We start from the raw sequence: 25,400 nt of genomic DNA on the forward strand, positions 1-25,400 counted from the left end.
CACAGCCTATCAACAAAAGGAATATCATGAACAGGTTGTCAATTAGATAATGTCCATGGAAGTATGATGTAGAAGGTAAGATGAAAGTCTAATCAGCCGTCCTGATGAAGCCTTAAGACATGGCTTGAAAATCTCACCTCAACGGAATTAAACATAACAGTTTTTAAAGTTAAATTTCAGGATCATATATATCTTGATTCAAATCTTAGTTCTATTATTTATTAGCTGGACAAACTTGAGCTTCTTACATTTCCTAAGTTCTATTTTTCTCTTCTGTAAAACTTAGAATGTAATTAGTACTTTCTTTCTATAGTTCATGTAACGAAAATTTTTAAAAATGGTGTATTTAAGGATTGTTAATATGGAGTCTAATGGGTAGTAACTTGTAACAAGTGTTAGCTCGAAGAAGAGTATTTCAAATTTAATGAGGCTGACATTATTCTCTGATAAGACACCAGTAAATGTTCATAAAAGTGTTACTTTTGTTTTGCCTGTACTAAAACTGTTTGTAGTGTGTTTCTTACGTGTGCTAAAGTTGCACTCTGACCTATGGTTATTCTAAAAAACCACAACTATATTCTTTGACCAATAATTTGTTAAGTTCATGACCTTATCTATGTTAACTAGAAGGCTGACTGGTATATTATGTTTTACATAACAGCTTAACTTCAAACAACTGTGTGAACAAAACCTCTCAGTTACACTAACACATGGTTTCTATCGCTATACTAGAATTAAATTTTTAGGTAGAGCAGAAGTCTTATAACTTTATATAAAATATATTTTACAAGGCAATTAAAACAAGGGTGTGTAGATGACTTGTTAATTCATTGGTCCATATATGATTATTTTGAGTTTTTAAATTTTTGAGAAAATAATACTCTTGTGGAAATGATCATTGGTGTGGTTCATGTGTTTTAATATATGTGTTGTGGCATTGATTCATTACTCTTTTGTGGAAATGTGACGTATTTATTTTTATGCAGGAAACATCTTTGTTCAGAGAAGTAATCCTTTTCAAAGGGTGGCATCAGTTTTTTCTTTGAAACTTCTATCCTAAATTCCATAAAAGGGTAGTAATTTTAGAGAACAGAAGTTTTATGTCTGACTTCCATGTTGAGCTTTCTGCTGCCTGTGTTCATGTTGTAAGGTATTCAGAAGACTGGCCAAGGTTAGAGTACTAATGATGGCACTAATGGCACTAGTGGCACTAAAGAATCTCCTAAAGCAATGATTCTTGAAATTTTTTTTTCCTCCTTGTCCTTTTCATTCAGGACTCTTCTAATATCCTTATCATTTGAAAAATGTTTACAATACCTGCTTTGAGAAATACTTGTAAATTAGGATTGATAGGAATCTCTTTCGTTGTTTTCTTAAATTAACCAGGGTCCTGTCCACTCATTTTTTTCTGTCTTGTCTCTGAGACATAAATAATACCTTTAAAATTTTTTGGAAAAGTGAAGAAACACTTAAATTAGGAGTTACCTCATTGCTGGGTTTGGTGATAGAGAAAGAAGTCCTATACTAATTGATTGTTAAAAAGCTTGGGAATAGTATTTGCCTGAAAATATGGTTGAAAACATAGGTTGGTTGTTGTAATCTTATCCTTGGCATTTATCAGCTAGTGAAATGGTTTGATTTTCTTCTCCACTACACTGGACTTTTGGGGACAGGGAAGACTGTATCAGTCTTCTCACTACTTTATCTGGAGTCTCTGGGAGAGTGCTTTGTACATGGTTAGTGTCCAACAATCATTGCAATTAAATCCCTGAGCCTCAGTTTCATCCTCTGTAGTATTAGTCTAGCTAACAATTTCTTTCCCTAGGATCATAAAAATTTTATAAAATTCAAATGAAAAAATTAAGGTCCTTTAAAATTGTAAGGTATAATCTTTACTATTTAGATATATGTCTTATTTCTTTTGCAGAGAAGTTAAATAAGCTTTCTTTTGTTTTTGGAAGGAAAGACTTCAGGATCTCAATTTACACTGTCTGACTTTTACGGGACCTCTTATTTTGGTGCCTTGGACCACCAGCATCATCAGAAGCACACTTATATTTAATTTCTTTCAAATCATATAGTTACCTTTTCATAGGCCATGGGGCCTGGATAAGTATGAAATTATAATGTCTAGTAATTTCTCTTGTTCTTGGCAGATGAAATCAGGTTCTGATGTTGAGCTTATACTGGTAGCAACATTTTTCAATTAACATTTAATACTTCCCCGCAAAATGCTCAATCTCTCATTGGCACTGAACCCACTGTTTTAGTGGAATAATGTTCAGAGACAAGGAAGGCCTTCCTTTCATTGACCTCCTTGGTCCCCACAGCTTTTATATTGAAGTAGTTTTAATTCTCAGGGACACTAAGCCCCATGAATGTTATTTTTCTACACTGTGGTTGCTTATTTATACAAATCATTACTCTAATGGCATTTACATACATTGCTTTGCAAGTTCTGAAAAAAATCCATTAAGGAGGTGTTAGAAATAGACAGACACACAGATTCACTGTACCATCATTAATGCATCCATTATGAAGAGCTCCACCTTTTTGACCAATTTTACTGTGATTAGTGAGTCAGACTCATAAAAGAAGGTAGGATTCTCTTCCCAGAGATGGAATTCTAAATGCCTAAATTTCCATAACTAGAGTTTGAGAACACCATTATTTTAAGTTATTTCTTCTAATTCAAATAAACAATGATGCTGGCTATAAACAAATTTCATCACATGCAATCAGCATTTAAACTTAAATTCTGCTTTAGATGTTGTGACTCTAATACTAATTTAAATGTGAAACATTTTTAAGTAACAAAATAGCTATTTTCTCCCCCAAATAATTGGTTTGCATGTTTTTACCCACTGAGTTTATTCAGTGGACAGTATTAAAAAGAAAGACTTATCAAAATGGAATCAAGTAAATTGCACTTCTTTGTCTTTAGAATTTTCTTGGCAGCATCATGGTAGTCAATAAGATGATCTTGAAACCATCCAGTGTTAGGAAGGAGTTGACTAGGATGAAGAGAGGAATGACAATATTGACACCCATGCAATGCCTTGCTTTGCTTCTGCAGAAATCATGATTCCAAAAAGATAAAATGTATTTCAAAATATATCAGGTAATATATTTGACCTTAGCGAAAGCAAAACACTGGGTGAGTGCTCAGATCCCACATGCTCATGGTGTGAACCTAGTGGGAAGGAAAATGAATTCCCAATAGGAAGGGAACAAATAACAAAACTCTTTACCTTTATATAACACTTTTAGTGTTCACCACACACTCACACACTTCCATATATCTTGTATAATGTGGACTTAAAAATCCATGTGAGATTGAATATGGTTATTATTTTTTAGTAAAGGTTAACTAATGAGATTTAGGGCGGTTGAGTGACAATGTTCACTAGCAAGAGGCAGAGATTCAAATGCAGTTCTTCTCATTCCAGGTTCAACACTCTGTCCACTCCACTATGCCTATTATGAAGGGAGCCAACTGGCCAATTTTAAGGACATTTTGGAAACACGCTGACTTTACCTTTTCTGAAAAGTAATTGAATTTGCTACTTACTCTGTAAACAGCTTCTTCAAGTTCAGAGAAATAAGACATATGTATAAACCCCAAACCTCCTTGACAAACAAGCTGCAGTTTTCACATTCATAAAATGAATAGGTTGGACCACATCTGTGACCCTTAATCTTGGCTGAACATTAAGGCTTTCCTGCCTGTTCCCCAAAACTACCCCCAGAAATTCTGATTTAATTAACCTTAACTTTAGCTGGAGGTGGGCTTCCTTTTTTTTTTTTTTTTTAAGCCTACCCAGGTGACTCTGATGTATAAACCAAGATTGAGCACCACAGGAATGGTGATCTGGGAAGTCTTCTTCTAGGTCTTCTTCTATGTGCCTAAGCATATTTCCGATGTTCCAAGACTTAACTGGAAGGAAACTCAAATTTTATTATTTATTTTAACCTGTTTGGGTTCCTTGATAGAATATAGATCTAATTCTCACAAAAGTGATTCTAGTAACTATAGAATTTTTTAGCTGGATTGTATATCACCCAGTTAAATCTCTTCTCAACTTTGCTCCTCTTGCAAACTTGTACCCAGTGGCTATTTGGCTAATCCAAAGAATTGCTTACATGCCAGAAAGTTTTCTCTAAGCACAACTCTGTAAAGTAGCAGTCATTTGGAGACAGATGGGGACTGAATTAAAGATGGGGAGCCAGGCAGAAAAGAGATTTCAGTGAATCCTTAGAAAACCAATGAGAAAACCATGGATAAGAAACCACTGGATTACAAACACCACAGAATGCTTTGGCCTAACTGATGCTCCTTTTTTATCCAGCTAGCCAGTCTGAATACTAAAACACAAGGGAACACATTTTTCAAAGCAAACTTTGAGAACTGCAGATAACTTTTTTTTTTTTTAATGAACAAGTTACATAAATTAGAAAGAAAAGAAAAAAAAATCCACGCAATGAGCTTTTGTGCTTGAAAGGGCATAATGAGAGGTTGGGTGAAATGAAGCTGCCAGTCACCATCTGGGTGCATGAAGGTGGGTGCAGAGTGGCTGGTATGCAGACATGGTGTCTTTGAGGACAGATTTTGTATTTGCTTAGAAGTTAATATGAATTTGCCGATGACAGTTTCAATTTTTCCTGAAAGCTTCAAATAGTTGAAAATAAAAATACTGTGAGAAAGCCTAGAAAAATGCACTAATTTAAGATAACCATAAAGCATGTCCAATTGAGGGGAACTTTTGAGCAAGGCTATTTTCTAAGCACTTACTTCCTGATCACTAGCTAAGGGTGGTAATGAATATTGCAAATTGTCTGGTGGGAGAAGTGTGAATGATAGTGGCATAGGAAGATCTTGAACTCTCCTTCTCCCACAAACACAACAAACTCACAACTATATATGGAGAAATTCCTTCTGAAAAGGACCTAAAAGCTAGCTGAACAGTGCCTCCACAACAAAAAATTAAAAGGCCACATCAAAGTGGATAGGAGAGGCAGAGACATGGTCTTGCAAGAAACCCCACCCCCACGTGTGGTGACCCATAGTCAGGAGAGATTTTTTTCTTTTCTTTCTTTCTTTCTTTCTTTCTTTCTTTTTTTTTTTTTAAAGATTTTATTTATTTATTTTGACAGAGTGAGAGAGCATGAGCACACAAATAGGGGGAGTGGCAAGCAGAGGGAGAGGGAGAAGCAGGCTCCCTTGTAAGCAGGAAGCTCAGTGTGGGGCTCAATCCCAGGACCCTGGGATCATGACCTGAGCCAAAGCCAGAAGCTTAACTGACTGAGCCACCCAGACACTCTAAGGGGGATTTCATAATGCAGAGCTTATCCCTCAAGAGCGAGGGGTTTGTGTCCCATATCAGGCACATCTACCCTTGGGAACTGCACCAGACAGATCAGCCCCCAAGGAGTTTGGTCTTAAAAACAACAAGGCTTACTTCCAGGAGAACCATAGAGTATAGGGACAGAAAATCCACTCTCAAAGGGCTCAGCACAGACTCACTCACATGGAGACCCAGTACAAAAGCAACCATTTGAAAGGTAACTAAATCATATGAAGAGACTCATTTGTTAACCTTAAAGCATCTTTCAAACAGGCAAGAAACTGTTGGGATTCTCTCTGAGGATGGAGGTGCTGGCAGGTGCCATTTTTGCATTCACCTTCTGCCTTCTTGGTGCTGGAGCTGGTGGGCACCATTTATCACACCTGCCTTCTGGCCTGTTAGCTTCAGTGGGAGTGTCCCATCCCCTCACACTACAGCCATAGCTGTTGACTGTCTTGCCCTCATGCACAACAGCTGGGCGGTCAAGTACCTTACATTTGATCTTGGCCATGGGGTGTCTTGCCCCAGTTACCATGTGTTACAACCACAGCCTGCCTCACTACAGATGGTGGGTATGCACAGCCCCTTGAGTATCTGGCTTGAGTGCCTGGCTCTGGTGGCCAGTGAGGATTGTGTTTCCGTGCTCTTTGGGTCTAAAATAATCAAAAAGACAGTCCGTGGTAGGTTACCATCTCTAGAGTAATGCATAAACAGTAGACTGACACATATCTCCAGTCTTCATGAGAAAAATAACTGTTTTTTTTTTTTTTTTGTCCTGGAGTTTCAGCCTGAGGGGTAGGCTTCAGATTTGCCACACATCCAGATGCTACAGAGGTATTCCCAGGAAATGTGGGCAGGGAGATACCAGATTAAAGTACTCTTTTGGCTTTGCCACAGATCACTGATGCATCCCAGAAATGAGCTTATACACATGACTAAAGCCACATTTTTTGCAAATGTTGCAAATGTTGAGGGGACACCTCCAACTCTTGGTCTAGAAGTCTGTTGATTTATGATCACAGACTCAAATGACTGTATCTATATCTATATCTATATCTATATATACATCATCTATCTATCTATCATCTATTTATTTATCTATCATCTATCTATATCATAAAAGCTGCTGTTTGATGACAGTGCCTAAAACTAAGCACTATCTGAGATCCATCCTTTTGGAACACTGACAGGTCTTACACACTGTCAACAGCTGGGACCCATCAAAAACAAATCAGGATACACAGATAATCAAAGAAGTCTGAGAAACAACCAAAACCTAGGGTAAGGTTGAATGACAAGGTTCATCTCCTTTATAAGGCCACTCTTTCAAGACTGAAAGACAACATTTATTCCAAATGAAAAAAATAAGACAAAACCTCAGAAAAATACCTTAATGAAATAAAGATAGGTTATCTGATAGGTTATCTATCTATTATCTATTTACTATTTATCTATTTATTATATATTTATCTACTTACTCTTTTATTAAGAGTTTAAAGTAAGGGTCATAAAAATATTCACTGAACTCAGGAGAAGAACAGATGAACACAATGAGAACTTCAACAAAGAGATAGAAAACATAACAGGGTATCAAACAAAAGCCATAGATCTGAAGAATGAAATCACTGAATTGAAAAATAAATTGGAGCTGTGGAACAGGAGACTAGATGAAAAAGAAGAATGGATCAGCGATCTGGAAGATGAGACAGTGGAAATCACCCAGTCAGAGGAACAAAAGAAAACAGAATTAAACAAAATAAAAATAGCTTAAGTGACCCATGGGACAATATCAAGAGAAATAATATCTGCATATAGAGGTCCTAGATAGAGAAGAGAGAGAAAGAGGTAGAAAAGCTTTTTAAAGAAATGATGGCTGAAATGTTCCCTGATAAAGAAAATAGACATTGAGGTCCAGAAAGCAAAGAGAGTTCCAAATAGGATGAACCCAAAGAGATCACACTAAGACACATTATAATTAGAAGGCCAAAGATTAAAAATAAAGATAAATAACAGCATCAAAAGGGAAACACACACACACACAAAACAACTTGTTATATGCAAGGTAACCCCCTTGTATATAAGGCTATCAGTTAACTTTTCAGTAGAAACTTTGCAGGCCAGAAGATAGAGGCATGATATATTCAAAATGCCAAGAAGAAAAAGTTTCCAACCAAGAATATTCTATCCAGCAAGTTTACCATTCAGAACTGAAGGAGATATAAAGAGTTTTTCAGACAAACAAAAACTAAAGAAGTTTATTAAGTTTATTACACTAAACTGACCTTCTAAGAAATGTCAAAGTTATTTCTTTAAGCTGAAAAGATAATATACTAATTAGTAACAAGAAAACATATGGAAGTAAAAATCTCACTGGTTAATGCAAATATACATTAAAGGTAGTATATTAACTGCTTATAAAGTGAACATGAAGGTTAATAGAAAAAGGTAGTAAAATTAACTATTACTATAATAATTAGTTAATGGATATGTAAAATAAAAGGTGAAAAATATGGTATTAAAAACAGAATACATAGGGGGAGAGTAAAAATATAGAATTTTTAGAATACACTCAGACTTAAGATGCTATTAACCTGAAATAGACTATTAAATATCTAGGATAGAATATGTGAACCACAAAGCAATCTACAGTAGATACACAAAAACAGTGATAAAGATATGGCAAACATAACATCAGAGGAACTTACCAAATCATAAGGGAAGCAAACAAGTAAAGAGGCAACAGAGAGGAACTACAAAACAACCAGAAAACAATAAACTAAATGGCATAAGCGTATGCAGATCGATAATTATTTTAAATGTAAATAGACTAAATTTTCCAATCAGAAGACATAGAGTGGTTGGATAGGTGAGGAAAACAAAAGTCATATTTATGTTGCCTATAAGAGACTCACTTCAGATTAAAGGACACACTGAAACTGAAAGTGAAGGGATGGAAAAAGATGACCCATGCAAATGGGAGCAAAAAGAAAGTTGGTGTAGCTATGCTTATCCCAGGCAAAATAAACTTTTAGAAAAGACTGTAGTAAAAGATAAAAAGAGGCATCACATGATAAAGAGGCCAATTCAACAAAAGGATACAACAGCTGTAAATATTTATGCACTCAACATAGGAGCACCTAAATATATAAAGCAAATATTAACAGTAAAAAGGGAGAACATGGCAGCAATAGAATTATAGTTAGTGACCTTACTCCATTTTCATCAATGAATAGATTATTCAGACAGAAATCAGTAAGAAAACATTAGCTTTAAATGATACATTAGACTAGATGAACTTAATCAACGTATACAGAACATTCCATTCAAAAGCAGGAGTATACTAGTGCAAATGAAACATTCTCAAGGATAGATGTTAGGCAGCAAAACAAGTCCCAATAAATTTAAAATGATTGAAATCATTATCAAGTATCTTTTCTGACCACAATCGTATGAAACTAGAAATCATTGACAGGAAGAAAACTAGAAAAGTCAAATATGTGGATATTAAATAACATGCTACTGAACAGCCACTAAACAGCAAAGAAATCAAAGGAGAAAAAAATACCTGGAGACAAATGCAAATGGAAGTACAACAGACCAGAATCTAAGGAATGAAAGAAAAGCAATTTTAAAAAGGAAGTTTATAGTGGGACAGTCCTCTCTCAAGAAACAAGAAAAACTCAAATAAACAATTTCACCTTACACTTAAAGGAACTAGAAAAAAAAATAAACAAAGCCCAAGGGAGTGGAAAGAAGTAAATAGCAGCGGTAACATGGAAATAAATGAAATAGAGACTATTAAAAAGACATTAGAAAATGTCAATGAAGGTAAGAGCTGGTTTTTGAAAAGATAAACAAAATTTACAAACATAGGGTGCCTGGGTGCCTCAATGTCTACCTTCAGCTCAGTTTATGATCCTGGGGTCCTGGAATCAAGTGCTGCATCAGGCTCCCTGCACAGCAGGAAGCCTGCTTCTCCCTCTTCCACTCCCTCTGTTTGTGTTCCTAATCTCACTGTTTCTCTCTGTCAAATAAATAAATAAGATCTTAAAAAATTACAAACATTTAGCTAGATTCACTAAGAAAACATAGATGATAGATAGATAGATAGATAGAATCAGAAAAGAAAAAGAGAAGTTACAACTCATACTACAGAAATACAAAAAATCATAAAAGATGAGTCTGGACAATTTTAGCCAACAAATTGGACAACCTAGAAGAAATAGATAAATTCTTAAAAACATAAAGCCTACCAAAATGAATATGATGAAACAGAAAATCTGAGCAGAATGATTACTAGCAAGGAGATAAAATCATTAATCAAAACCTCCCAACAAACAAAAGTTCAGGACCAAAAGTCTTCATGGTTGAATTCTACCAAACATTCAAGGAATATTTAATACCTATCCTTCTTTTCCAAAATAAAAAACTGAAGAGAAGAGAATGTTTCCAAACTTATTTATGAGGCCAACATTACCCTGACACCAAAACCAGACAAAGAAATCATAGAAAAAGAAAATTACAGGCCAATATTCCTGATGAACATATGCAAAATCCTCAACAAAAGATTAGCAAACCAAATTCAACAACACTTTAAAAGGATCATGCATCATGATCAAGTGGGATTTAATTTAGGAAAGCCGAAATGGTTCAACATCTGCAAATAATCAATGTGATACACACACCACATTAACAAAATGAAGGATGAAAATCATGTGATCATTTCAACAGATGCAGAAAAATATTTGACAAAATTCAACAACCATTTATGATAAAAACTCTCAACAAAGTGGATATAGAGGGAATGTGCATCAATATAATAAAGGGCCATATATAAGAAGCCTAAAACTAACCTAATACTCAATAGGAAAAACTGAAGGGTTCCTCTAAGATAAATATTAAGAAAATGTTACCCATTCTTGCCATTTTGTTCAACATAGTACTGGAAGTCCTAGCCTTAGAAATTAGGCAACAAAAAAGAAAAAAAAAAAAGTCCAAAGTGGAGAGAAGTAAAACTGTCTCTCTTTGCAGATGACATGATACTATAGATATAAAATACTAAGAACTCTACCAAAAAATTGTCAGAATTAATAAATGAATTCAATAAAATTTCATGATACAAAATCAACATACAGAAATCTGCTGCACTTCTATGCATTAATAACAAACTATCAGAGAAAGAAATTACAAAGAAAACATTTCCATATATGATTACATCAAAACAATAAATTACTTAAGGGTAAATTTAAGGAGATAAAAGACAAAAGATACATATTAATGAAAGAAATCAGAGGACACAAATAAATGGAAAGGTATCCCATGTTCATGGATTGGAAGAATTAATATTGTTAAAATGTCAATATTACCAAAAGTCATCTATAAGTTCAATGCAATCTCTATCAAGATCCCAATGGCTTTTTTACAGAAGTAGAGAAAACACTTCTAATATGAAACCACAAAAGATCCCAGATAGCCAAAGAAATCTTGAGAAAGAATAACAGGAGATATTACATTTCTTGATTTCAAGCTATATTATAAAGCTATCATCATCAAAACAGTATGGGATTGGCATAAATACAGACAAATAGACCGACAGAATAGGATCAAGAGCCCAGAAATAAACTCAAACACAATGGGCAACTAATATTTGACAATGGAGCCAAGAATATGCAATGGTGAAAAGACAGTTTCAATTAAATGGTGCTGGAATTATTGGATAATCACATGTAAGAGAATGAAACTGGACCCATACCTTACACCACTCATGAAAATTAACTCAAAATAGACTCAAGACTTGTGTGTAAGACCTAAAACCATGAAACTCCTAGAAGAGAACAAAAGAACAAGTTTCCTTGATGTAGGTCTTGGTAATGATTTTTTTGGATATGACACAAAAAGCACAGGCAACAAAATAAAAAAAAATAAACAAATTGCAGTACATCAAACTAAAAGGCTTCTGGACAACAAAATAAACCATCAACAAAGTGAAAAGAGGTCCTATGGGATGGGAAAAAATATTTGCAAGCCATATATCTTATAAAAAGGTAATAGCCAAGTATAGAGAGGACTTGTATAACTCAATAATACAAAAACAAATAACTTGATTAAAAAATGGGCAAAGGACCTGAAAAGACATTTATCCAAAGAGTATCTATAAAAGGGCCAACAGGTACATGGAAAAATGCTCAACATTATTAGTCATTAGGAAAATGCAAATTAAAACCACAATGATATACCACTTCATACCTCTTAGAATAACCATTATCAAAAAGTCAAGAAGTTACAAATGCTGACATGGTTACGAAGAACTGGGGACTCTTGTGCATAATGTAGGTTTTTAAATTCATGTGCCAACCTAGGTATCTAGTGACAGACTGATGATTGATTCATATGGGAATCCATTTTGTTTTCAAGCTCTTCCTTTTGATTATGGTAAACGATAACAAAAACACTAAACTTGTCTTCATGTCATGAAAGTGTCATTATATTTAATGTGGAGCATAATTTCTAATTTTTTCTTCAGCTGTGTTTTTAAAATATTTCCTTGTAAAACATTTGCATATGCAGTCAAAACTCATTATGAATGGATTCTGTATCTGCAAATAAACTTACATGCTAGAATGTATTTTAACCTTGAAAATATTTACTTTTGGGTTTTTGTGGTCATTTGCAGATATGTACAGAGTTATGAAAAATTTGAATTGCTCCTGTGGGCAAGTTCTTAGTTGAGGTAAAAGTAACACTCTGCTGTCCCATTTTAGCTGTCAGACTCTAAATGTCTCCTTTCTGAGGTTCATTAGGTGATTCATTTATTTTTTTATCATTTTCTAAAATTTAAATTGGATTAATTAACATATAGTGTATTATTAATTTCAGAGGTAGAGTTTAATGATCCATCTGTTGCATATAACACCCAGTGCCCATTACATCATGTGCCCTCCTTAATGCCTACTACTCAGTTACCCCATCCCCACCTCACCTCCCTTACAGAAACCCTCAGTTTTTTTCTTATAGTTAAGAGTCTCAGGGTTTGTCTCCCTTTCTGATTTTCTTATCTTATTTTTCTCTCCCTTCCCCTATGATCCTGTTTTGTTTCTTAAATTCCACATATGAGTGAAATCGTATGATAATTGTCTTTCTCTGATTGACTTATTTCACTTAGCGTAATACCCTCTAGTTCCATCCATATCATTGCAAATCATAACAGCTCATCCTTTTTGATATTCGAGTAATATTTCATTGTATATATACCACCTCTTTTTTTTTTAAAGGTTTTTTATTTTATTTATTTGCCAGAGAAAGAGACAGAGAGAGAGGGAACACAAGCAGGGGGAGTGGGAAAGAGAGAAGCAGGCTTCCTGCTGGGCAGGGAGCCTAATGCTGGTCTCAATCTCAGGACCCTGGAATCATGACCTGAGCCAAAGGCAGATGCTTAGCAACTAAACCACCCAGGCATCCCTATACCACATCTTCTTTATCCATTCATCTGTCGATGGACATCTGAGCTCTTTTCATAGTTTGGTTATTGTGGGCACTACCACTGTAAACATTGGGGTGCAGATGCCCCTTCAGATCATTAGGTCTGTAACCTTTGGGTAAATACCTAGTAGTGCAATTGCTGGGTCATAGGGTAGCTCTATTTTTAATTTTTTGAGGAATCTCCACACCACTTTCCAGAGTGGCTCTACCCCCATGCATTACCACTAACAGTGTAACACATCTTCACAGGCAAGGAAAACAAAAGCAAAAATGAACTATTGGGACTTCATCAAGATAAAATCTTTTGCACAGCAAAGGAAACAGTTGACAAAATCAAACGATAACCTACTGAATGGGAGAAGATATTTGCAAATGTCTTGTCAGATAAAGGTCTATTTATTCTCCAAGATCTATAAAGAACTTACCAAACTCCACACTCAAAGAACAAATAATCCAGTCAAGAAATGGGCAAAAGATCTCCCTGATATGAGGAAGTGGTGATGCAACATGGAGGCTTAAGTGGGTAGAAGAAGAATAAATGAAACAAGATGGGATTGGGAGGGAGACAAACCATAAGTGACTCTTAATCTCACAAAACAAACTGAGGGTTGCCGGGGGGAGGGGGTTTGGGAGAAGGGGGTGGGATTATGGACATTGGGGAGGGTATGTGATTTGGTGAGTGCTGTGAAGTGTGTAAACCTGGTGATTCACAGACCTGTACCCCTGGGGATAAAAATATAAAATAAAAAATTAAAAAAAAAAGAATAAAAAAGAAATGGGCAAAAGATATAAACTGATATTTTTCCAAAAAAGACATACAAATGGCCAACAGACACATGAAAAGATGCTCAACATTACTCAGCATCAGGGAAATACAAATCAAAACCACAATGAGATACCACCTCACTCCAGTCGGAATGGCTAAAATTAATAAGTCAGGAAATGACAGATGTTGGCAAGGATGTGAAGAAAGAGGAACCCCCCTATTTAGTGACACACTTATAGCATTTTTGTGTTTTTTGTTGGTGATCTCAGTGTTTAAAATGGACCTCAAACAGAGTGCTGAAGTGCTATTAGGTGTTTAGGTGTTTCTAAGTATAAGATAATAGTGATGTGTCTAATGGAGAAGGTAGGTGTCTTAGATGAGCTTCATGTAGGCATTAGTTATAATACTGTTGATCATGCATTCAATATTAATAAATCAACAATATACACTAAACAGATACCTTTAAACAGAACCACAAATAACAGAGAGTTATGTTTTGATTAATTGATACAAATGAAATTGGAGGCTCATAGGAACCTAACCCTGCATCTCTCCTAGAAGTAAAGTTTAAGTCTTCTGTAATTTACTAATCACAATGACTTCATAGAACATAACTACCATCAATAATGAGAATTGACTATTAACTTTTTATTTTTCTTACTCTTTAAAATATTACTTTCTGTATCTCAGTCACGAGTTCGATCTCTTTCCTATTTAAAATTTTTGGACTTCACATCTATCATCTATCCATTTGTCTATCTATCTATCTATGTGAATTTATTTATTTACTTATAAGTGTGTGTGTGTGTGTGTTTGTGTGTGTGTGTGTGAATTTATGATTTGTTGATATTAATCTATTGGTACAGATCAGTTTTCATGACTCAAGTTATAAAAGCTAAATGCCCATGAACAAAGCAGTAAATGGGGAGAATTGATCAATGAAAATTTATATCTGAATACTTTGAGGTGAATTTGAAATGCTGCAAACTTTCAATTGCAAAATATTTCAAAGATGCATGATTCTTTTGTTAAACCTTAAGATGTTTAAATTTCTTGGCTACAACAGAAAAATAGTTGTACATCAAATCTTCAATGATTAGGAAAAGAAATTTTGTAAAAGCATGAGTAAATTCCCAGATTTTTCACAATCAGAACGTTTATCATGGATTATGCTTCAGGGAGCTTGGTTGTAGAAGTACTATGAGGAGACGACAAATAGACATGGCTTTAAGTTGAGATTTGAAGAACAAGATTTTTATTAGAAAAAGTAGATGATAGGAGAAAATTGAAAAAAAGTAAAGAAAAAGAAGTAAAGAAATAGAAAGAAGTAAAGAAGTAAAGTAAAATAGGAGAAATTAACATGTAGTATATCTGGAGATAGTGAATGTGTTAACTTGGTTTAATTAATTTATTTTTTATTTTAAAAAATATTTTATTTATTTGTTTTGAGAGAGAGAGAGTGAGAGCACACCAGGGGAAGGCGCACGAGAGGGAGAGGGAATTTTAAGCAGACTCCATGTTTAGTATGCAGCCTGATGTGGGGCTCAATCCCATGACCCTGAGATCATGACCTGATCCCAAAACAAGAGCTGGGCATTTAACCAACTGGGCCACCTAGGTACCCTTGGTTTAATTTATTTATCATTAATTTATATTATTAAGAATACTTTTTTGTATGAATGATTACCATTTGAATCACATTAGAACCTCTACTTATATGTAAATAATAAGATAACACATGATTGAATAAGAAAAATTATACAACTGTACTCAACAATATTCTTGCCTGGGCAGAAACTTATATCCAGAGCAGAATAATGTCTCTCTCATTAAAATGCATCCCAGTTTCCATCAAGTGTAAGAGCCCTACCCACCCTACTTTAGAATGCAGCAACTAGAATATAATTAATTTCTGAAAGCAAATATTAAAGCAATCTTTACATGAATTAAAAGGAGAATGAAAAAGAGAGAGGGAGAAAGGAAGAGAGAGGGTGTTAGAGAAGGAGAGAAAGACATAGGAGAGGAGAGAAGAGGGGTGTCAGAGTTTAAGCTGAATTTGAGGGGTCTGAGTTCAGGCAAAATCCTATGTGTGAACTTTGAGGCCAAACAATAGACAATTATAAAGGCTTATCTAACAGGCTTCATGGGGAGAATCTGCCCTCCTCACAACAAACTTGGTACATACTCTGGAGGAGGTTGTGATCAAGGACTCATGCTCCTTTTCCAACTCAACAACCATGCTCTTAGATGTGGTATATAGACCCAAAGATTGTATGATAATTGCCTTTCCCTGATTGATTTATTTCACTTAGCATAATATATATCTATACACACACACACACACACACACACATATACACCCACACCCACAACCACACATACACACACACACACGTACACACTAGAATACTATACAGCCATCAAAACCCCCCAAATCTTGCCATTTGCAACGATGTGGATGGTACTAGAGGGTATTATGCTAAGTGAAATAAATCAGAGAAAGGCAATTATCATACAATCTTTGGGTCTCTGTGATGTAAGGAATTTGAAAGGCAGGGTGGGGGGTCGTAGGGGTAAGGGAGGGGAAAAATGAAACAATATGGAACCAGGAGGGAGACAAGTCATGAGAGATTCTTAATCTCAGGAAACAAACTAAGGGTTGCCGGAGGGGAGAGGGATGGGAGGGATAAGATGGCTTGGGGATGGACACTGAGGAGGTTATGTACTATGGTGAGTGCTATGAATTGTGTAAGACTGATGATTCACAGACCTGTACCTCTGAAACAAATAATAATTATATATTAATAAAAAAATTAAAAAGAAAAGATGTATATTGCTAGTCCAACAGCCTCCATTTGCAGTCTCCTTGTTGAGGAGCCCTTAAGAAGGTTATTTCCAAGTGTCTCCGTTGAGAGACCTCCATATCAGGAGTTCTGGAAAAAACGTCTCCCCTCTCTTACCCCATACTTTCCCATTCCTATTCTTTAGCCTCTCCCTCCCTCTGGTCCGTGGGTAAATAAAATGTGTTTTGGGGGGCCCTCTGTACAAAAAGATGATGGCCTTCTTCCCCCCTCTGTCGCATCTATACTCATACATGTAACCTGGTGCTCTTCTGTTGGGAAAAATTGAAGAGTGGGAAGCTGACACCTTTTTCCTGTTTCATGTCTTGCTTATACTCTCACAATGAGTGAATAAAGTCTTGACTATTGCTTTCGGTTAGTCTCATTGTATTAACTGACAAGCACAAAACTGACAGCTCAGCATTTTCTCTCTCTAGTAGACTCCATCTGAGCTTATTTAGAATCCAAAGGGTGAGAGGGAATGAAACCAAGGTTATTTAATTTGGTAGATCATTACTTTTTTCTCGATATAGTACAGCTACAAAAATGATGGAGAAACAGTCCTTGAAGTTGCCATAGGAATTCTTACTACTAGAAGGGACCCCAAGATTTTTAGTTTAATTCTCACATTTTGTAGGTGAGGAGAATGAGGCACAGAACAATTTGAAGTTGAATCTCAATTGGCACTTAGGGTTCTGAGCTAAAGCCACTTTTTTTGTTTTTATTCCATGTAACCTTTCCATTCTAAATGTCTATCTTGGTTCAAGGACCCTCAGCCTGAAGAATTTGTGGAGAAAGAAAGTGGCCTGAAGCGACACAGATGGCTAAGGGAAAGGAGGTCCTCAAACAAACTCATTATAAAATGTTTCTTATACATGACATTTCTTGTATCTGATGTTTCAGCTCACTTTGAGGAGGCTGAAATTTTCTTGAGCCCAGTTACTATAAGAACTCTTATAGTTATTATACAACTTGGAATCTGTGGAGAAGGAAGGGGTGGTAGTTTTTGTCTTCTGATAATTTGTTAGAAGGCACAGAGGTTTTATTTCTTTTCCATATAAGAGACCCTACTGCCACCATCCTCTTGAACTCAAGAAGTAATCTGGACACCACACATGACTGTTGTCATAAAGCAAAAATGTACTAAGAAAGACTTCCCTGAATCCTGAGGCAGGAAAACAAATAAAAGGAAAAGCTTCACTCATGAACTCCCTTCATTGTTCAAATTTGGGTTACTTTCAAATTTTTCTTAAGAACTTTTTAATTATTAAGAAAAACCTAGGGGCACCTGGGTGGCTCAGTGGGTTAAACCTCTGCCTTTGGCTCAAGTCATGATCTCAGGGTCCTGGGATTGAGCCTTGCATCCAGCTCTCTGCTCAGAGGGAAGCCTGCTTCCCGCCCACCCCCCGCCCCCACCCTGCTTCCCGCCCACCCCCCCGCCCCCACCCTGCTCTCTTTGCTTGTCTCTCTGCCTACTTGTGATCTCTGTCTGTCAAATAAATAAATAAATAAATACAATCTTAAAAAAATAGAAAAACCTATATTCTATGACTATATAAAGACTGTTTATTAGTAAGATTTTACTGTGCCAAAATGTTGTAACCCATTATAAAATAGCAGGAATTGGTGTGAAGGCAAATCATTTTGGAAAGCAACTGTAGGGAATAGAAGTGGGACCAGAAGTGGGGGAGTAGGAAAGTGAAGCAAGAAAGAAGGAAAAGAATTTTCTTGAAATGGACACAATGTGGAACACAAATTCTAATGTGCCTTGTGGTCTGCGTCTTAGAACTGAATAGAAGGAAGCTTAGGTGACATTCATCCACAGTCTCTCATTTCCCCAGTCAGGGGTTGTTTCATGGGGTGGCAACTCCCTCACACTTTCTGATCAGTTGTATCACAATGGTTTTTGTGGAGGGTGGTGGAATCGGAGAACTTCCAGCGCCAAAGGCAAGGGGTGTAGATGTAGCTAGGGTAGAGAATTAACAAGTTGTATCTTGGCAAAACTGTCATACCGATCACTGAAGTAAAAGGTGAGTCAAACTAGTCAAACTAGTCATACAAATCACTGAAGTAAAAGGTGAGCTTCAGGATGAGAGGTGAGATACAACAAGTGTCTGAAACATTATGAAAACCATTGTTTTACAATATGACCTGAGGGTGCTCTAGAAATTCCTTGAAGGTACCTTGAGGACAGCAGTGGAGTGTAGGATGGGGGTAGCAGTTGAGCAGTATTGTGTGGCCGCAGCATGTGATTAATACTGAATAGTTCTTTTGATCTCTTTTATGTATTGGCCTACAAGTTCTTGAAGTAAGTGTCTAGGTCTATAAACAAATTTGGAGACTACTGTCATAAATCATTATTTTAGTTCATATAAGTTAAATTTTATGAAGGTTAAAGATAGGAAATTCTCATATTTTAACATTTCGCATGTTTAGTCTTGGTATTTACCATTAACGTATTTTAAAATGTCACATTGTTTTACATTATTTATGGAAACCAAAATAATTTTATTTCAACTAATACCTAAAGTGGAATAATGGAAGAAGTAACATTTTCAACTTTAATATGTAAAAAGTTCTCTAAGATATTCAAAATCTGGAAGTAAGTGTTGTTAGCATTTATTACTTGAATGACATTTTGAAGTAGTCAGAAACCAATTATTTTTATTTCCTTCTTGGAATAGAGAAATTATACGTAGGTTATATTTATGAACAGATTTACTTACTGCAGCAGTTGCCAGAAATTTTTTCCCCCAAATATTGGATGTAAGTATTAATGAAAATATTAGTTCAAGAAAACACTTGCAAAGAAATCTTTACAATGATTTTTAACAAAGATTTACAGATAAGTTAAAAGTATTAAGCAGGGCTAGTTCTTTGACATCTTGTTTCTATCATTGATCTGCTAGAACTAGAATAATTCTGGGAAAATGGTGAAATTATGTCTAAATTAACATTAATGTAAAATATAAATTTTAATATGTAAAGTTCAAAGAACATGTTTAAAAGATTATATTTTGGGGCATCTGTGTGGCTCAGTGGGTTAAAGTCTCTGCCTTTGGCTCAGGTCATGATCCCAGGGTACTGGGATTAAGCCCTGCATCGGGCTCTCTGCTCCTCAGGGAGCCTGCTTCCCCCTCTTTCCCTCTGCCTGCCTATCTGCCTACTTGTGATCTCTGTCAAATAAATAAATAAAATCTTAAAAAAAAAAGTAAAAAAGATTATATTTTGTTGTGGAAAAACATATCAGAAATAAAAGTTTAAAAATATTCATGTGAATAATAACCACCAAATTTGCATTAATAATAGTCTCTGGGGAAGCAGTATTATAGGAGAAAAAAGGAAGTTTCTTATACATATATTACATATATATATATAATGTAATTTATAAATTACACATTATTATAGATATATAATTATGTATTATATAATATATAGCCATACATAATTATGAATTACATATTGTATAATATATACAAATAATAGATATTATTATATATAATATATATTACTAGAAGTATATATAATTATTATAATTATATATAATTTTTAAAGGTGAAGAATCTTCTATTACTCTCTATACATTCTTTTATGTTGGAAATATTGCATAAAATATAAGATAGCTCATTCTTTCAAGAAGGAAAGACGAGAAGGAAAAGAAATGGATTGATAACACTATGTGAATGACAGACATAGCATTCAATTGAGGAAATGAAAAGTAACTTTTTTTTTCGGGACACACAGAAGAAAACTGTTCCAACAGAATTAGCACCTGTGTGGGAAACAGCAGTTAAAGTTGAAATTGTAATAGATGATACTAGAAGCTCTCCATTGTGAAGTAAAAGGAATACAATTAAATTCTTATGTTTTCATGTAAACCATTACGTCAAAGACAGATTTTCTTTTTTCCCTTTGAATCTAACCTCTAACTAGGATATTTTATAGTTTAAAAAAAAAGAAAGTGAGGGGTGCCTGGGTGGCTCCGTGTGTTAAGCTTCTGCCTTCAGCTCAGGTCATGATCTCAGGGTCCTGGGATTGGGCCCCACATCAGGCTCTCTGCTCAGCAGGGAGCCTGCTTCCCCCTCTCTCTCTGCTTGCCTCTCCGCCTACTTGTGATTGCTCTCTCTGTCAAATAAAAAAAAATCTTTAGAAAAAGAGAGTGAGCTTTATTGGTATTTGAGCTTTCTAAATAAAAAACTTTTATTTTATAAAAATTACTAGTGATCATATTCAGGGACATAAGCACTGAAATTAATTCATATGTATATATGTATTTGTAGATAGATGTATATATATAAATACAACATATGTAAACTTACATAAAGTATTGTTATTCCTTATTTTCCCAGCAACTTATATATGAAGTAAAAAAGCTTGTAGTTCTGTTCCAATCAGGCATGACTGATCACTTCATAGTTTAAACCTAAATCAAATATTAAGTATATAGAACAAGTGTTTTAAAATGAGAAATACTTTTTAGTGAAAGAAAAATGACAATAAAATCTTTCATATATTTAAATGCTCTGCTCTGATAACTAGTCATATTGAGAATTCATCTAGTCATACTAAGAAATAATCTGAAAAATGAAGACAATATTGGGCACTCTTCATTGGTAATTTATTGGGAAAGATGGTTTACATAGCTCATAAAGATCTAATGGTTTCCAACCCTTTACTTTTTAAAAATAGTGTGTGCATAGGCCATATTCATGACTATATGAACAAATTTTTGGAAGAATATATCACAAAATAAATACATGTGTGACAATATCAGTTTTTAAATTTAAGGTTAATTCTATACTTGGGTCAAGGGTTCTCACAAAGTGAAGCATGCTGGTTGCTATAACTTTGTGTACTATTTTGGTTAATTTAAAAAAATTCTATTTCTTTAAAAAATTTGACTTTTAAGTAATCTTCACTCTTAACATGAGGCTTGAACTCACAATCTCAAGATTAAGAGTTGTGTGCTCCACTCTCTGAGTCAGTGAGGTGCCCCTAGTAAACAGTCTTGACAATAATAAAGTATCATCCCATTTGAAATAATTGCTAAATTTTATAATATTTTATCTCCATTTCTTTAGAATCTATGGTAATTTTTATAATAATTATATTATTATTAATATATTATTATCTTATTATTATCTTATTATAATAATATTACCTTGCAAGTAATTTTTTTTAAACTGAAAAAGTTCCCATGTGGTGAGTAGTTTTAATATTTTTATCATTTAACATCTGGATTTTAAATCTTTGGATCATATGATAGTATCTATTTTCCTCCCTTATGTTCCTTAGCATAGCACAGTGTAAGAATTCTACTTAAGTTAATACTATTTAATAATGTTGTTGATGACGGTATGGTGATGGTGGAGTTGAGACATAGAGCAAAAAAAGTATGAATCATGGCATCTGTATTGACGGTTACTTTTGTTGTTGTTTTGGTTGCTATAGTCATCTGAGACTCATAATTCATTTGATGTATTAAAACATTCCAATAAATATCACCTTGATCTGGATAGAAGACTGTAACGTGACCGTTAACTGCACTTGACCATTCAAAAGTATTTGTTGAATTTTAAATAATATCAGGAAGTAAGCATTTCACCTCAATAAGATGTAGCATTATAGTCATCTTTTTAACAGGGACAATAATATCTCTGAACTATTATTTTGTAGTGAAAACACTACAACCTGGAGATAGTCCAGTTAAATATTCTAAGCTAAATAAACATATTTTATTCAATCCCCAAATGTTTTCTTCACTACTTTTGGTCACTAAATTGTCCATTTTTCTGTTTTACTGTCATATTCCCAGAGGGTTACTTAACTATAGAATTAAACACCCAACTTGTCATAGCTGGATATTTGGGGTGACCTTTCAAATCATACTGCATTTTGTTCCAACTTTCGGTAAAGAGTAGTAAAGCATAGTGTCATGTTGTTACTAAGATGCAATGTCCCTATGCTTCTCCAAGTCATCAAGAGGTCAGAGGTAATGCCTTTAAAAGAAAATCAACCAGCAATCACTCAAACACTGAAATAAGACCAATCTTCTTATTTCACAGCCAGTTGCTGCTTTATTTCACAGCCAGTCGTGGCTCACTCTTTATAGAAAAGCATAAGCTAGAGAGGAGAAAAATAAGGAAGGACAATACCAGGAGAAGCAATAAAAGCGAATAAAGGGTTATGTTGCAGACAGCAGGATTTCTAGAGACCTTGGTAATCTCTCTTCATCATTTATTCTCCAGGATTCCAGACATAAATTTGGGGTACTTTATTATTTCCACATTATTACTGCTAATCAAATTTACTTTGCAATATTTTAGTTGAATTAACTCAAATCATGATTTACCACTCTAATAACAAGAAAATTATATTGGCTAAGATAGATATTATATTGAACTAATACAGTGTTACTGAACTAATGAACTACTGTCCTTGAAGAAATCATTAATCTGTGCCTCAGTTTACTCATCTACCATAGGTTAAACTCTAGGTTCCCTTCTAGCCCTATCAGCCTATGATTCTATGAATATTCTTAGGACAAATGAGAAACATATTTTCTCTTCATTAGGCAGGCCTTTAATTATGATTTTTATTAAAAATGTAAGTATGACTGGGTTTTTAGCTTTGATAGGAGTCTTTGTATTACATTATACATGGTAAATATTTAAAAAAATAAATTCTATTGATTTCCTTTCTGCATTTTCCCTTCTGTTGTTAGCCTTCTTCTCAATAGATGGTGCTCTTTTCTCAGAGACACTATTTATCTTATTCCTCATCAAAAGATTAGAGAAATTAGTTTTATTCTTTAACAATCATTAATTAAGGCAATCAGACATACAAGAAATAATTGATTACAAACAACTCGCAGAACTTGATCATGAAAGCATAATAGGAAAAATGAATGTTAAATGATTAAGGAATTCCATTAAAACCTGCAGTACTTGCTGAGTAGATGAAAAATATTGCAACTAAGTATGAAATTGCCATGTTCTCTACATACATATAACCCCAAGTAGGAAGAACATCTCAAATTAGAAATCATTTTAAAGTGTTAAAATATTTATCTACCTTAACATAAATGCATATATAGTATTCCATTATTATCATTAGGACTTGAATATGCACACCAACACTAACACAGTTAATATAGAAAGGTTGCACACTCTTTGCCAAATAAACCTGGAGCATCTAGGTAAACAGAAAATGGGCCACAAAGTCTTGAAATAATTTCACGGATAAAGACAGATTTTCCTCCCAGAGCAACCACTGTAACTTCCTATAGTTTTAATCCAGAATTATGCACTTTTGGTCACTTCTAATTGGCTTCCACTTTCAGAGGATGTGGAAAACAGACATGCTCTGTATTTCTCCCGAAACACACTGTCTATTCCCAATTCAGTTTGTGACTCCCCTAGCAGACCTGGCAGCTGCCAACTGCAAAATGGTCTAGGCAACACAACTGTCACATTTGTTACTACAAAGCAACACTATTTACTGCAGAGAGACACCAGAAAAACTTTCTCACTGAGTGTGTCCTCAGGATAGAAGGAACCATGGGGTAAGGACAAGTGTGACAAGTGAATGGGGGTGGTGGTGTGGTGCAGTAAAGTACAGGTAAGCCAGCAGGGATAGGAAAGTTGCCAAGGTTCATGTCTGTAAAGAACTGAGAAGGAGATTGGTCTCCTCACCAGGAAACCTAACTAGAATTCCTCTTCCATTATTCACAAATTACTGTTTCCACAGCTCCTGTGGAAGGGACTGTGGGATTCTGTGCCCAAGAACCCTCTTGGCTCAGTGTAAGTGAGCTCTAAGACAAAGTATATATATATATATATATATATATATATATATATATTCCCCACCCCCACCCAGAGCTTTACATCTTCTACCAAGGCAACTTCTCTGTTACTGAAATTTTTGATTTCTTTAACAGTGGAAGGAAAAATCGAAAAGTGGATTTTTGCACTCACAATAACCACTCTATTATTCATCGTCACCCCCTTATTCTCCTTTGTTTACCTCCCTTCTCTCATCCTCCCGCCAAACACTGCCTGGGGGGTCAGGTGTCCCTTTATGCCCTATTAGCTGCTGAAGTCTCTGGTGGGAGTCCTGGCGCCTTCCTTACCTGACAATCACATACATGACCAGGAAGTTTCCGAAGAGACCCACCACGCACACGATGGAGTAGAGTGCCATGATGGTGATGGCCGTGATCATGGAAGGACTGCCGGTCGGAGGGCACGAGCTGTCGCTCCCGCCCAGCGCCGTGCGGTTCGGACCGCATGGTTCGGACAGATTGCCATCTAGGTGGGAGAAGTTGACCCAGGAGCTGGGACTAGGTGCCGGGGAGCAACTTGAAGAGTGCGTATAGGAATCAGTGCAGTTGCTGGCGTTGGTGGGGACGGTGCTGCTGTCCATGGTGCTGACGGCTGGCTGGGACCTCGCTATGAGCTAAACCCGAGCACCCAGACTTTTCCAGGTTCCACGCGTCTCGGCCGCTTCCTCTAGCCGCTGCCACAGTTCCTGCTATTTCTTACAGAGATCAGCCCTGGTGCAGCCAGAGAGGAGCGTCAGGTAGAATGGGAGAGGGGGGATCTGACATTATCCACTGCTTGTAGCCTCCTTCCGCCTTAGTAGTAGAGACACATCCTCAACCTCACACCGCTACGGGGAGGGGAGGGAGGGCTGTGCGGGATCCGGAGACTGGAGGGGAGGGAGGAGAGAGAAGGGGTGGATTTTGCGCAAAGCAATCCGACCGGTTGGTCTGTCTGTCTCCCCATTCGGCACTCGGTCGTGCAAACACCACTAAGGAGGGGCAGAATGGGGAAGGGAGTTGGAGGGAAGGGGCGGGGGAGACAGAGAGTTAGTTCTTGGCAGCAGTAAAGCATAAGAAAGGGGGCTGACATCAATCTATTTTCCCAGCTCCGTTTTCTCTGTGTAATATGAAAGGAAAGACGTTGGCCT

The 25,400-nt window shown here is 35.7% G+C and overlaps 1 protein-coding gene across 3 annotated transcripts in view; it reads right to left on the minus strand.

Annotated features, from left to right (window-relative positions):
- The window catches only part of OPRM1 (opioid receptor mu 1), an 80,709-nt gene extending 55,617 nt beyond the window's left edge, over nt 1–25,092 (minus strand). For 2 of the 3 annotated variants that reach the window (XM_004778185.2, XM_045080168.1), the window contains exon 1: nt 24,562–25,092. In XM_004778185.2, the coding sequence (XP_004778242.1) occupies nt 24,562–24,854 (293 nt within the window). In that variant the 5' untranslated portion in view covers nt 24,855–25,092. Of the gene's footprint in view, nt 1–19,352; nt 19,376–24,561 lie in introns of all 3 variants that reach the window. The other variant, XM_045080169.1, reaches the window with a different exon arrangement.
- Nucleotides 25,093–25,400: the final 308 nt, after the last annotated feature.

The sequence above is a fragment of the Mustela putorius genome, unplaced genomic scaffold (genome assembly GCF_011764305.1).
Source record: "Mustela putorius furo isolate JIRA1106 unplaced genomic scaffold, ASM1176430v1.1 tig00000450_pilon_pilon_pilon, whole genome shotgun sequence".
In the NCBI taxonomy this organism is placed as follows: Eukaryota; Metazoa; Chordata; class Mammalia; order Carnivora; family Mustelidae; genus Mustela; species Mustela putorius.